The 15,268-nt window shown below is 41.0% G+C and overlaps 1 protein-coding gene across 5 annotated transcripts in view; it reads left to right on the top strand.

Moving 5' to 3' along the window:
• The window catches only part of TPK1 (thiamin pyrophosphokinase 1), a 347,870-nt gene that overhangs the window by 211,113 nt on the left and 121,489 nt on the right, over positions 1-15,268 (top strand). For 3 of the 5 annotated variants that reach the window (XM_019453094.2, XM_019453095.2, XM_019453096.2), the window contains one exon: positions 1,826-1,972. The exons of the other annotated variants lie outside the window; for them this stretch is intronic. In XM_019453094.2, coding sequence (XP_019308639.1) covers positions 1,826-1,972 — 147 coding nt within the window. The remainder of the gene's footprint in view (positions 1-1,825; positions 1,973-15,268) is intronic. 5 annotated transcript variants of the gene reach the window in all.

Here is a 15,268-nt window from a genome sequence, read left to right as displayed (position 1 = left end):
CCCCACTTCTGGCTCTGCACTGACTGCTCAGAACCTGCTTGGGGCGTTTTCTCTCTCTGTGTCTCTCTCTCCCTTCTCTCACTCATACGTGCTCTTTCTCAAAGTAAATAAATTTTAAAATAAACAAATAAAAATAAAATCATGGCGTCCCTCTGACGAAATGTTATTTAAGCCTTTTTCTCATGAACTATTGTAAAAACCTGAAAACCAATACTCCCAATATTTTTAATTAAAAAAAAATTTTTAATGTTTATTTGTTTTTGAGAACGAGAGAGACAGAGCACAAGCAGGGGAGGGGCAGAGAGAGAGGGAAACACAGAATCCAAAGCAGGCTCCAGACTCCGCGAGCTGTCAGCACAGAACCCAACTCAGGGCTCAAACCCACGAACTGTGAGATCATGACCCAAGCTGAAGTCAGACGCTTAAATTGACTGAGCCATCCCAGTGCCCCCCAATACTCCCTATTTTTCAACGATTTCTGTTTTATTCCAGATAGAGTGATTATTATAGTCAGTTTTTATTGCTTGTAAGGTTTTCTTACAATATTTTAATTAAGTTCTTTAATACTTCCTCTTCCATGATGAATATACCAACTTTGACTATGTTGATGCATTATAAGGTTAGGATGATCGCAAGAAGGCAAGTAGGGTCAAGGGAAGAGACAGTGCCTCCAGCTCTGTTCTCCGGGAGCCTTTTGGTACCTGGTCTGTGCAGGAGAAGGTTACTCCACCCCTCTCATTCCTTGCAGCCCGCTTTCATCTTTAGTCTTACATAGAAGGAAAGCAGCACGGTAATTTTATATACAAATATCCTGGAAATATATTTTCAACAAAAGGGGACCCTTTAAATGAATTACACTTTAGTTACAGGAAATGCTATCTTGAAAACATTAAGTGAAAAAATAACATCAAACTACAGGTAACAATCACAAAAATGTTAATATAACTGTAATAATACCAAAAATGATAAAGGCAATAGAAGAGTAGCTAATATTTTTATTTATTTTTAAAGTTTGTTCATTTGTTTGTTTGTTTCTTTGTTTATTTTTGTGAGAAAGAAGAGCCGAGCAGAGCGATAGTCCCAAGCAGGCTCTGCACCGACATGAGGCTCAATCCCACAAACCATGAGATTCTGACCTGAGCCAAAATCAAGAGGAGGACACTCAACAGACTGAGCCACCCAGGCACCCCAGTAGCTAATATTTTTTAAGCAATCGCTATGTCACGAACAGGTTCTAGATGCTTTATACTTAGTTCTTTTAATTACTTCATCAAACCCTACAGCAACCTTATCAGGTGGCAGACACCATCCAGCTTTTTCATGTGAGTGTAAAAATGAAGTACTGAGAGTTTAGGCAACATTGCTAGGTTCAGTGAAAAGATGATACCCATCCTCAAGACGCTTGGATTCTAATGGTGTGACAAAACCTGTGAAACAGGCGTGGTGTCTGTCATGAGCCGTGTGTTACCAGGGAAGACGCCACAGGTTCACGACGGGATTCCACCAATTGTGAAACCAGAGAAGATTCCACATGGAAGAAACACGTGAACAGAGTTGTAAAGAAAGGACTGCCTAGTTTTTCAGGTGAACAGGCAGATGGGAAAAAGCTAAAAAGAGTTGGTCTCGTAATGGGACCGCCACCCACCAATTATGTGACTATGCACAAGTAGCTTTAATCCTTCATCTGAACAACAGAAATGATATCTACCATTTCTTTATGGCTTATCAAGTAAAATACAGTTGATTGAGAGCTCTTTTTAGTTACTATTCAGTTATTGAAAACTCTTTAAATACGTGACTCTCCCTTTTGCTTTGCCTTGCTTAGGTAGATGTAATTGTGACCTTGGGAGGTCTCGGTGGGCGTTTTGACCAGATCATGGCATCTGTGAGCACCCTGTTCCAAGTTACTTGCATCACTCCTGTGCCGATTATAATAATCCAAGAGGAATCTCTCATCTACCTGCTCCAACCAGTAAGTGAAGAATAAGTATAATGTCAGCACATTGCTTCCATAAAACTTCTAACATTTGAGTAGACTAGAACGAAACATGAGCCTAGCGTGTGTCTTTGAATTTGACACCTGAGGGAAGTTGACCATGTTTGCTTCATTTTATCATGCCCCGAAAAAAAAATCGCATAACTTTTAATTAAATTGACTAAGAATTAAATTTAGCCCTTTTACATTTTGAGCAGCTGAATGTGAATGCCACTTGAGAAACATCTCAACAGAGGAAGCCCAAAGCTTGGCAAATATTTCAATCGGAATTCTCATATATTTTCAGTGCTATCGTTATAACTGGAAACTGGATTTGATTTTGTTAAGCACTAAAAAAAATTTTTTTTAGCTTTTACTCTTCATAAGTTGCCTGCTTATTAATTTCACTGCTTCAGAATACATTTCTAATGATCAATGTCATTCACTTCCCCTGATGAATATCATGGAAATTTTCTATCGATCCAGTGCTGAGAACAGAATCCTTATTAAATAAACCAGTTTTATAAGGTTGATCAGTGGGCTCCTCTAGAAAAGTAATCGTTTGGTAACATTTTTAAAAGAGTGGACAGTTGTTCTTCCTTGCCTCTCACTGTCATGTGCTGCTTACAGCGTTGCTCCTGCCCCATCTGCCAGTCTCCCTCTGCAGCATGCTGTTACCTAGAAATTGTTGTTTGGTTAATAGAGTGGGTATCAGGCACACTCCCTGCTGTTCAGCCAGCTTTGCATTTTTTTCTCTGGCTCTTTGTATTGCCTAGCTTTGTTGTTTTCTGGAAAACTTCCTAAGAGGTGTGGAAAGGGAGCTGAAGAATTCAGTTTTCAAACTCCATACTCTACATGGATTTAGTCAACGAACAGTTTATGAAGTGCCTGCTCTTTTTTTTTTGTCTTTTTTTAACATTTATTTATTTTCGAGAGACAGAGACAGAGCACAAGCAGGGGAGGGGCAGAGAGAGAGAGAGAGAGGGAGACAGAGAATCCAAAGCAGGCTCCGGGCTCTGAGCTGTCAGGACAGAGCCTGATGCAGGGCTCGAACCCATAAGCTGTGAGATCATGACCTGAGCTGAAGTCGGACGCTCAACCGACGGAGCCACCCAGGCGCCCCGGGAGTGCCTGTTTATTGCAGTGCTAGGCAGTTGAGGATTAAAAGAAAATACTGACATGATCTTTGCTCTCTAGCACATGTCCAGTGAAGAAGTCATTAATAAAAACATAAGATGTAAAGCACGAAGATGAAAGATTATAGAATTTGATCATACGTAACGTAAGGGAAGTCCACCCAGGGGCACTCACATTTTATTCACTCCGTTAACAAATATTTTTTGGGTACCTGCTATGTGCCAGGCACTTACCGGGGATACAGAAGCCAACTAAAGAGACAAAAATCCCTTGTTTTCGCGGGACATACATTCTCTTGAGGTTACAGTGCAGCAGAATCCTCCGGGATGAGTGGATGTTTGCTATGGGAGATGATGAGAAAGTCATTTAAGGCAGAAAGGAGCCACTAAAGAAAGGTGGAGGCATAAGGTACATTGTAGGATCTGCAGGTAATTCTGCACAGCAGTGTGGAAGATGCTAGAAGATAAGACTGAAAACTACTTTGATTGTGAAGAGCCTTGAATTCCACACAGTGGAGTGTGGACTTTTTCGCTAGAGGTTATGGGAAGTCATTAATAGATTTCACTTGGTGGTATGATGTGAGCAGATACGCCTCTTAGATTTCTAATTGTGTATTTGTTAAATACCTATAATTTCCTAACAGTTTCTGAAGGGTTAAAGTTTCTACCATTGTGAATCATTGAGCTTTATTACATTATATATACTATATTGATGATTTGATTGCTAAAGTAGTCAACCGTAACTTGGCTGTATGTAGACATTCTAGTTAATAGATTACAAGTTAGTTGGCACTGTACTAAAATTAAAAAGCAAATTAAAAAATAAAATTGGAAGATTAACTGGTAGAAAAAAATCATATCTGAAAAATGACTTTTGCTCTTAAGAGCTTTTCAGTGTTTCTGGTATTCCCTACTATCACTGGAATGTGTATAATTTTGGACTTCCTAAAATGCATTCAGCTTGAGATTCCTTGGATTTCCGCCCCCTGCAGATGCTGTCTGTCATCCATTTGGGAAAGGAAACTCTCAGCCATTATTTTTTCAATATTGTCTCTGCCCTATTCTCCTTCTCCCTTCCTCTGTAACTCTGCTTAACTGTACCTAGGATGCTCTAATTGTATCATGTCCATCTCAGCACATCTATTTCATATTTTCTATGCCGTAACCTCTCTGGGCTTCACTCGGAAGCTCATCACCTGTGTTCCACATCACCCTTCTGCTTCGGCCATGTCTGTTTTGCTGCTAAAACCATCCACGGTGTTTAAAATTCCTGCCATGATTCTTCTTTCTTGTATGCCTGTCCTCTCGTCACTGTTTCAAGATTCTTTCTTAAAACATAATTGTCATACTTATTTTATGGTCAAGAATAATTCTAGTACCTGTAGTTCTTTGTAAGCCCGCTGTCCTTTGTATTCATTTTTGCTTCTATATTTTGTCAACTCGATTCCTTCTGTGTGTTGTGAATTTTGGCGATGACCTTATATTTCTGGGAACTTTACCTGTGGGAATTGTTTGAAGTGTGAGTTAAAAGTGAGTCCAAGGGGGAGTTTAGAGCAGACTCCCAACCCAGTTATTCACAGGCATTAACAACTCAGGACATCTTGCTGGAGACTTTTTGACCATCTAGGTGGTGTGAATTCTGAAGGCAGTATGTCGCGAGTTTGACTTCCGGTTACAGGTGCTCACGGGAGACTTGCTCCCTCTTCTCAGCTACAGGGTGCCTGGGTTTGGTCAGGGTTTTCCTGGCGGTCCAGTGGAAGTGTTATTTATATTCATCTTACACTGAGAGTCTCTGCCTTATCTGGTGCACTCTCCTGCACTCACACCTTGAGCAGGCCTTGGGCTTTGTCTCCTGATGACTTTCTGTACTTGGATGTCTTGGAAACCAAAGCTCAAGTTCATCGGCTTTGGTAAACACCAAGTATTTCAGAGGTGAAAGTTAGGTGTGGTTTTCAGTCCAACCTTAGTTTTTGGCTTCTGAGTATTCTTAAAACAAAAGAAAAAAAACACAGATGTTTGATGCATTTTAAAAGATTCTTTTTAATTTTTTTCTAGCACTTTTTATTGCTTTAAGTTGGTCAGGATGCTAATTTATCGTAGTGTCTCTGTAAGGCAGGTCTTACCCTGCCTGTGTTGCAGGAATAATTAACTCCCAATCTCAGAGGTTTAACTGAGATTGAGTTTTTAAAGTTTATTTTCTCATCAGTATCTGGTCTGGTTTCGGCGGCTTCCTCCATTTTATATCTAAGCCAACTGGAAGAAATTGCAGCATCTGGAGGAAAAGATTGCTAGAAAGTGGCACTGCATGTTTTTAAAGGCCAGGCCTGGCCATGTTTATATCACCTTTGGTGGGAATACAGTGACACTCCCCAGCCCACTGCAAGGCCTTCTGAGAAAGGAAGGCGGTGGTCGGGGAAAGGAATCGCTTTGTGAGCACAGAGCGCGGTCTCTCTCAAACCGCCAGCAACTGAAGTTGGGGATGAAAAGTCTGGAATCATGACCTTACATCATTTCTTGGAGTATAATTTTTTTCTCATTTACACGATATGTTAAACTTTGATTAGTTGTTAAAACAGAATCATCCTGGGGCACTTGGGTGGCTCAGTCAGTTGAACGTCCAGCTGTGGCTCAGGTCATGATCTCACGGTCTGTAAGTTCAAGCCCCACATCAGGCTCTGTGCTGACAGCTCAGAGCCTGGAGCCTGCTTTAGATCCTGTGTTTCCCTCTCTCTCTCTGCCCCTTCCTCACTTTTGCTCTGTCTCTCTCACTCTTTCTCTCAAAAATAAATAAACATTAAAAAAATAAAATGAAAACAGAATCCTCAGTTCTCCAAACATAATTATCATTGCAAGTGTACCTGTATAGCCTACATGCCCCAAAACAATGCCTTCTGGATTCTCTTTCTGGTCATTGTAATTGTGTCTCATTTGCCTCTCCTAAGAAAGAATTATTACGTAGTGTGGGGCACAAAGCTCTGCATGATCACACCCCCTGTCATGTAGAGGGGTGACAGTATCTACCATAGACTTCACCTCTTGCTTTACCAGTCCTGGCTTTGCTCCTGTTTGGCACTCAGTTCCAGAGAAATCTTCCCAGAGACACATACTAGGTTCCTGCTTTTCAGTTGCTTTTAGGAAGAGACCACTAAGACAATTTAGTGATACAAATGCAAAAGTCAAAATGAGTGTGTTTGAGGGTTTAGGATATGAACCAATCTTATGTTGTATTGTATATATTGTATATATATTGTATCCATGATCCCTCCCTGACTTGAGCTCTGTCTTTTTCTCTCTCTCTCTTTCAAAACTAAATAAACATTTTTAAAAAATTTAAAAACTAGGGGCGCCTGGGTGGCTCTATCGGTTACTTAACCAACTTCAGCTCAGGTCATGATCTCACAGTCTGTGAGTTTGAGCCCCACGTCGGGCTCTGTGCTGACAGCTCAGAGCCTGGAGCCTGTTTCGGATTCTGTGTCTCCCTTTCTCTCTGACCCTCCCCTGTTCATGCTCTGTCTCTCTCTGTCTCAAAAATAAATAAACATTAAAAAAATTTAAAATAAACGATGTCTACAGTTACCGTTCGTTAACAGGATTGATCATAATCATCATCACGATGGACAGAAGAAACCTCATAACTTGAAATTGAAACTGTTTTCAAATATTGTGGAACTAGGGCCCAAGAAAATCAATCCGGTATGCTTCACTGCCAAATAAAGAATGGTTAAAATTTTTTTAATGTATTTTTTTAATTGAAAGTCAACAAATAGCTGTTTTTGAAAAGGAAGTTAACTTTGGGGCTTTTACAAGAAGCATCTAATTTGAGCTTCATAACAATACCACAAGGAAAGCAGGACAGATAGGACTCTATGCTTTCTACTACATTACATTTCTTCTTTCTTGGGGCTAGTGGACTAACAAGCAAATAGCGAGCTCTTTTTAAAAACTTTCTTTTTTAATGTTTACCTATTTTTGAGGGAGAGAGAGAGAGAGAGCGAGAGAGCATGAGCAGTGGGGTTGGGGGGCAGGAGCAGAGAGAGAGAGAAACAGAATTGAACCAGGCTCTGGGCTCTGAGCTGTCAGCACAGAGCCCATCGTGGGTCTCGAACTCAAGAACTGTGAGATCGTGACCTGAGCCAAAGTCGGATGCTTAACCGACTGAGCCACCCAGGCACCCCAACAAATAGTGAACTCTTAGAACTAGTTACAGTTCATAGGCTGGTGATTATCCATAAACAGTGTTTTACTGAGTGGCCAGTTGATGTGTGTATATAGGGCTGTGTGTGTGTGTGTGTGTGTGTGTGTGTGTGTGTATGTATTATCCACAACATTATTTTCAATGAGATAAATTTGAGGTACACTTTAAGGGTATATCCCACCTTGTACCCCTAAATTAAAAATAACTGAATTTTCTTCAAGTATGACAAAATCTACATACAACAAGAATTTTTATCATTTAAGAAGATTAAGATTACCTTTGAGCTTTGCTAAAATACATCAAAAATGGTAAAAATTCAATGTAAGTGTTAATTATTTTGAGTATTATTTTTCAGAGCAGTGTTTTCTAGAATTGATTCTATAACTATAGATTGTCTGACATTGAAGGTAATAGGAGACATGAGACATGGGAACTGTTTTTTTTTGATACTTGTTTTGGTGCTGTGCTAGGCTAAGAGAACGCATCTGTGTGGTTTTTTTTAATGTCTGTTTTTGAGAGAGAGTGACTGAGTGTGGGTGGGGGAAGGGCAGAGAGAGAGAGAGAGAGAATGGGACACAGAATCTGAAGCAGGCTCCAGGCTCTGAGCTGTCAGCACAGAGCCCAATGTGGGGCTTGAACTCATGAACCTTGAGATCATTCCCTGAGCCTAAGTCAGACGCTTAACTGACTGAGCCCCCCAGGTGCCCCTCATCTGTGTCTGTTAAGTGGCTAGGATAGCCGTAGACCATGGGACTAAAACATGCCTTTTTTGATCTTTATTAAAAAGCCACCCCAACCCTCAAATCATCTTAGCATTCCTGTAATAATCTACGTGTGAGACTCTCGAGACTGTTATATAAATAAGTAAGCATCCTTCATTCATGGTTTTTAGGGGCTGACCTGTGTGTCCAGGAGCAGTTGCCTTAGGGTTGTCGGGGTTGGTCCAGCCTGAAGTCTTTGGTCTACATTCTCTTTTGAGTCCCCTTTCTCTGACTCATTTTGCTTACTACAAATTGAATTTTAAAACAAGGAGACAATAGTGTAGTTCCAGATCTTTATGTAGATATTTATATATATGGGCAAATGTTTGAAATTTTTTCGCTGGTTGAGTTTTAAACATATAATGTCTTTGATATTATGTTTTGACATACCTCACTTGCTGTGGGTCAGAGTGTCATCATGAGTGAAAGCCTCAGTAGGGAGCATTTACTTTGAAGGAATGTTCAGTCTGCCAGTTTTTAAATAGAAAATTAAAAATAGAATGCATAATGGCTCCTCCCTTAAAAGTAAGCGTTCCTCTTTTACTTCCAAAAATATCTTCTTAATAAGGCATTACGACCTTTTACGAACAGAAGGTTTTATGAAATCAGCGAGAGACATTTTCTACATGAAACACCACTGATATCAATTACCAGCGAGACTATATTCCTTATGAAGACAGTTGGGTGCTCCCAGCCATCTTTGTCATGCTAACCATGCAGTGTGGACGGTTCCGGGTTTCTCATACATACTTTCTCATTTTCTGGTCCTGTGCTTCTCAGGAGTACAGAAACATTAGCTTCTGTACACTGAGCATAAATTATCTTTTATCTGCAAGTTTTATGGCAGTTGGTAATACAAGTTAATAGGATTTATGACCAAGAAATGAGATGTCCAAGAGTTAATAAGGCGTGCCTTATACATTATCCTAAACCTTGTTCGATGATTCCCACTCAGGATTCCACTATCTGATGCCGGGGAATGGTGTCACAGAGCCGACTTCTAAATATGTTGTAAATATTTCTTCCTCATGATCTCCATCATGTTTACTGCTGCTTGTTTTTTCTCCCACTAGAACAATCACTTGCTGTTTAAATTTCTGACATTTTACACATTAGACGTTTGCAGTGCCGGTAATGAATATGATAGAAATATGTTAAGAGTCTGATGGAAGCTGGATATCCGTGATGTGACTTTGCCATGCATGGTGGTTTCTGCTGAGGACTTGAGGTTGCGGGATGTCCACCCACATGTACACGTGTCCAGGATCATCTCATCAGTGTCCACACCAGAGAAGTGATTCTCAGAATATAAACTATATGGTAGCATAGAACCGTTAAATATTAGTGTAAATAGTATAAAACCATAAAGATCGTTTTATGGATGAGTAATTGCAAGGACTTTAAGTGATTTGCCCAAGGTCATACACAGCGTTTCTTTGAAGGAAAAATGATCCTGAAAATGCATCTCAGGCAGCAGTGGTCTGAAAAGGGCCACCAGGCATTTCCTTTCTACGGCCGGGCTGCCACATTGAGCCCTCTAGTTCCTCTTCCATAGGGCAAATTGCCAACACCCGTTCCTTCCTCTGCCTTCCGCCCACCTAAGCTTGCTTTTCTGGGAAAGTTCTGCCACTCAGTGTCTGACCTAAACACTCGATACCTTCGAACCGTGTCCTTGCATTACTCACTCGTTTTCCCTGGCTTGTCTGCTCTGCTGTGGCAGGCGGCACCTTCTCCACGTGGAAAGCAGACAGAGACACACATCTTCCCGGAGCATCCTCCTCTTTTCCCTCGCTTCAGACCTTGCCTGGCTTTCTAGGGCCCATTCTCTCCTTCTCTTCTCTTCTCCTCTGTGTGCTTTTCTTCTGCCCCTCCTCATCGTTTAAAATTATAAATGAAACACCTATCCTGTTCAGAACACTGGGTTAGCCTTATTACGTCATTACGAAAACATGACATTTTAATGTGCACTAAGACAAAAAAATTCTAGAGCTATACAGTTCTCATTTTTCTGAGTGCCCTAATGTCCTCTTTAGATTGCCATAGAAATATTTCCTCTGTGGTTTTATCCCTGTTTAGTTAAGCTTATTTTATGTAACTGAGGAGTTAAACCACACATTCATAATGAGTTTATTTCGTAGGTGTTGTGCTCTGTTTTGTTGATTTGTAGCATAGAATATTTCAACAGCAAACATTCTTCAAACACCATTAGGTAGTGGACACTGTGGTGGGCACCGACAGTGTGGAATTAAAACCCCTTGCTTCTGTTCTACTGCTCACGGTTCAGCAGAAAAGCCAGCAGTATAAATTGCAAGATTCAGAAATCTGTTAGGAGAAAACACTGAGTTAAAAAAAAAAAAAGTGAAATGTAATATGGGTCGCCTGGGTGGCTCAGTTGTTTAAGCATCCAACTCTTGATTTCGGTTCAGGTTGTGACCTCACGGTCGTGACATCAAGCCCTGCATTAGGCTCTGCACTAGGCATGCAGCCTTCTTAAGATTCTCATCTCTTTCTGCCCTCCCCCTCCAAAAAAATTTTTTTAATTGAAAAACAACAACAACAACAACAAAACACTGCTGTGGGGATGACATGGAAAAAGCATCTCATCCAGATTGGGGACAGGTTGGGGATAAATTGATCATGTAGATAGTTTTCCAGGGGAGGTAATATCTGATGGAGAGGTAGGCAAAGAGATGAATAAAGGGATTAATGTCATGTGCAAGGCAGCCTGAGAGAATTTGGCACATTTGGGGGAACACCGCGTTGCTGGATCCTGGGGAGCCATACGAGATGCAGCTAGAGGTAAGAAAGGTGTAGACCACGAGGGACTTGTTTGCATTCTCAAGAAGATGCTCTTTATATTGATGGCAAAGCTCAGAATATTAAGCATTTTTATTAGGGGAATGGCATTAGATTGCCAGTTAGAAAGTTTAGTTTGGTAGCAATATGGAGGATAAGTTGGTTAGGGAAGGGATGGAGGTCATTCAACTCTGAAATCCAAAACAGACATGGTGCATAAATCAACTTTACTTCGCTGATGGAGTTTCTTGGGATGTGTGGTCCAAAGCCTTCTTTGGAGGAACACAGAGGGAGGAATCAATGTAATGACTAGGATTCTGGATTAGGCAACTGGTTGCTGTCTTTCTTTGAAATTGAGAATATGAGAAGAACAGGTGAAGATGGGAAGCTGGTCAGCCGACGTGGGGACATAAAGAGATTGATCTGTCTTTGAAACTGTGTAGAAGTGCCTTGATATAGATACATCGGTATCTATAAAATATATCTCCTTTTAGGCAATTCTTTCTTCCTCCCTCCCTCTCCCTCTGTGTGTGTGTGTGTGTGTGTATGTGTGTGTACACACACACACATACATACACATATGATTTTACTCAATTTATACAAATACACACACACATACATATAGCCTGGCCTAGTGATACACCCTGAGAATCATCAACATATTCATGGCAACTAAAAAGTCAGGAGTGGACCCTTACATCCTGGAAGAAGGTTTGGAGTGAAAAGAGCCATGACAGAGCCCTAGAGAAGAGACAGAATACCTTACAAGAAAAGAAAGAGGAGAACTGAAAGAGTCGTATCATTGAGACCAAAGTAGTTTAGAGTTTCAAGAGACAAGGGAATGTCCACCTAAGGTGTTGAGAATATAAAAGATGTAATAATAAGCTTGACAGCCGAGAAGAAACTTAATCAGGCAGGTTTCGTGGCAAAATAGAGGTAGAAGCCAGATTACCATGAGTTGATTACTAAGTGGGAAGGAAGGGAGGTAGAAACACATTGCTCTTGGTTTTTACCCTTCTTCACGGTTCACTCAGAGCAGTTGGATTTGGGGGACGAACCTGGGAACTAATGATGGCTTTTAAAATTATTCTGGTGAGGCCTTTTCCAAGTTAAACAAAACCAGAACGTGCATGTTGGGGATGATACGTTTGTTTCCAGGTATGAGCCCAGGTGCAGCCATCATGCTGTATAAGATGGCTGGCACATTGACGGACCCTGATTGTATCACTCTGTGCTGGCGAAGTACTTTTCAACCTATTTCAGGTCCGTCTTCTCTTCCTGGCCCGTCCCCAGCTCTGCAGTCTTGGGGCGCCCTTCCCCTCCTCCTCTGTGTGGGCACCTTGGTCTGAGCCCAAGTAGGAAGCTTTGAGTTTGACCTATCAGTGTCCCTCTTTCTGGTCTGTCGTCTTCTCAGTGTTATACAGCCTAGGGAAACTGACCATAACCACTGTTTTCCTGTGCCAAACATGATCTTTTAGTCACTCACTTAAAGCCCTACTCATATTTTCTGACTCCTACACAGAATTTCCAAGTAAGCCTTCATGCACTCCCCTCATCTGGGTCATTTTCATTGCTTTTTAAAGACTTTGTTTCTCCTACAGGCCCTAAACAGTCTATCCATAAAACAAAATTTACTAAATTATAACTTCTCTCATTTTCTAAACCTTAAAAAATTTACAACTGCATTTTTATGATCCAGGATGAAATAATGATCACACTAGTTCATCCGATGCTAGCCAAATCCAAATACATAGAAATGTGCCACTCCCTTTATCAACAGTATTCATAATCCCCTCCTCTTGTAAAATACACGTGGCTGGGCATCCCAGGCTGTGACTGAGTCCACTTACTTCCCTATTGACATGTACTTTCTTCCTAGTTGGTTGAAAGCTCATTTGGGGGAATGATTGATGCTTTGAGAGGCTACAGGTGCATTTCTACCCTCGAGCAAATGGATGAGGATGATGGTGGCAGGGGTGGTAGGTTTCAAGGCAACCTGGATATATGGTGAAGTCTCAAAGGGAAAGGCATGAAGTAACAGCCTGATGCCCATACAGCTTACAAGTTCTTTGACCTTAGAGTAGTGTTTCACTCTGGGGAGTGGGGGGAGGGGGTTATAGAAAGATGCCCATCAGCAAAAACCTACGGTTGATCCCTCAGTGATTCCAAAGGAGCACGGGAGGAAATAGCAAATTCAGTCTCTGGGGACTGTTTAAAAACTTATTTGAACATTGCCTTTTCATTTTCAACCATGGGTGACAGAGAATCATTTTTGGAGGCTTGATGCAATCCATAAGAGTGCCGTGTGTGGGTAAAACAATAGAAAAGACCGCATCAGCGTTTGTCTGAGCTCTGTCATCGTAATTTATCATAATCCAATTGTAGGTAAAGTAATGGAATATTGGACGCAAGGTGTCCTGGTTTCCTTTATCTCCCCTTCCACGGTCCTCTGTGGCAAGGACACGAGTACATTGTGTCATGTATACTTAGTTCAATTGAGCATTGCTTCAGCATCTTCCTTTGATTGAAAACAAAAGGTTGCCAATGCGGTATCAATGAACTGTGAAGCGATTTGAGTGTTACCAGCAGGGAAATGAAATGAGCCTCTGGGAGGAAGATTGGCACGAGTGAAAGTTTCTATATAAAGGGCTTTGTACAGCTCCAGCTGGGTTGTATTACTTCTTATCCCGTTAAGGCTTTTTTCCCCCTGAATTTGGGAGCATTTTGATCTCCTTTGTTCCAAAAGTGGTCAAAACTGAAAGTGAAGAAAAAGTGGGAAACATATCCAAATAAAGTTCAGCTAGGAGGGCTGGGATTTGAGGGGACTTATTTAAATTGCACATTCATCCTGGATCTTACGAAGGTCTTCCATGGAATGGTGTAAGGTCCCTTGCCCTCTTACACAAACGCACGCACGTGTGCGCACGCACACACATACACACACACACACACACACACACACACACTGCATGTAACATCCATGTGCATGCATACACACATCAAAAATCTCAGCACTTGTAAACCTGTCTTACTGAGAGGAAGGAAAGTAAGTATTCTGTCTCTCGGGTCAACTGACCAGGATTTCTTTTCTATTTGTTTTTCCTCCCTCCCTTCCTCCCTCCCTCCCTCCCTCCCTCCCTCCCTCTGTCTCTTTCTGTCTCTCTCTGTCTCTCTCTCTCTCCCCCTTTCTCCCCTCCTCCTTCCCTCCCTCTCCTTTTGAAAAACCCTGTCCTATATAAACCTTTGTCTTTTAAAAGCTCCACTTAGTTGTTCATAACTTTGTCATGACCAGAATTACATTTGACTTAGATGCATATGGAATGGTTTAAGTGATATATATAAAAATGCATCAGAGTTAGGAACCAAGTTAGCAAAGCAGAGTGTAACCTACGATGATCTATAGACTGAGAGGGTTAAACTTAACAGAGAATAAGACTAAAGATGGCCCAATCCCATATTGCCTTCTGAAGCAGACTGAGAGACTACTAATGTGATACCTAGTAGTTTAGGATAACCTAAGTGTCGAAGACATACTGACGGTTACTATACCACTGAAATCTCTTGGGAGCCATGTGTGACTCATAAAATAGCCTCTGATCCTGAAAGTTTGGAAAATTATATTTTAATATCTATAGGGGAGTCTGGATGGCTCTAGTCAGTTAAGAGTCCGATTTTGGCTCAGGTCATGATCTCATGGTTTGTGGGTTCGAGCCCCACATCAGGCTCGACAGCTTGGAGCCTAGAGCCTGCTTTGGGTTCTTTGCCTCCCTCTCTCTCCCCCCCCCCTCAAAAATAAGCAAAACATTAAAAAATAAAATCTATCTGTAGAGTTATACAGCCCTTTACATTTATGAAATACTGTCTTCATGCTCTTACTTGACTCTCCAGCAGTCCTTGTAAGCAGAACGCTCACATTCATTGTTTCTGCTTCTCAGATGAGGAAACTACGCATAGAACAATATTGAGTTCTGTGGTACATCCGTGAATAGTCTAGGAATTTTCTGAATCCTACTTGTGGGCCATTTGCTTTAGAGCTTTCTGTTAGAATTCGTGCCTACTCCCTGAATGTCATTGAATCCATATTGAGGTCTCCAAAAGAATGAAGGAGAAGTAACCATCCTCAAGCATTTTCTGTGTAACGAGAGTGGCTCACTGAGGAATATGCACTGAAATCACCTGCATAGCTTTATTTTTCTCCTCAGTCAACTTTTTTTTTTTATTATGGAAATAGTCCTATTTACAGAGAATTTGAAAGACTAGTATGATGAACATATTCCAACTATTTTTAAATTTTTAAGCATCTTAGCATGTATACTCTGTGTATAGACTCTTTTCTTTTTTTCTTTTGGTAACCATTTGAAAGTAAGTTGCAAATGTCCTATCACATTATGGTAAATACTTCAGC

Source organism: Panthera pardus, unplaced genomic scaffold, assembly GCF_024362965.1.
Source record: "Panthera pardus isolate Hobbes unplaced genomic scaffold, ASM2436296v1 HiC_scaffold_8, whole genome shotgun sequence".
NCBI classification, from domain to species: domain Eukaryota; kingdom Metazoa; phylum Chordata; class Mammalia; order Carnivora; family Felidae; genus Panthera; species Panthera pardus.
This window is presented reverse-complemented; position numbering and strand designations above follow the sequence as displayed.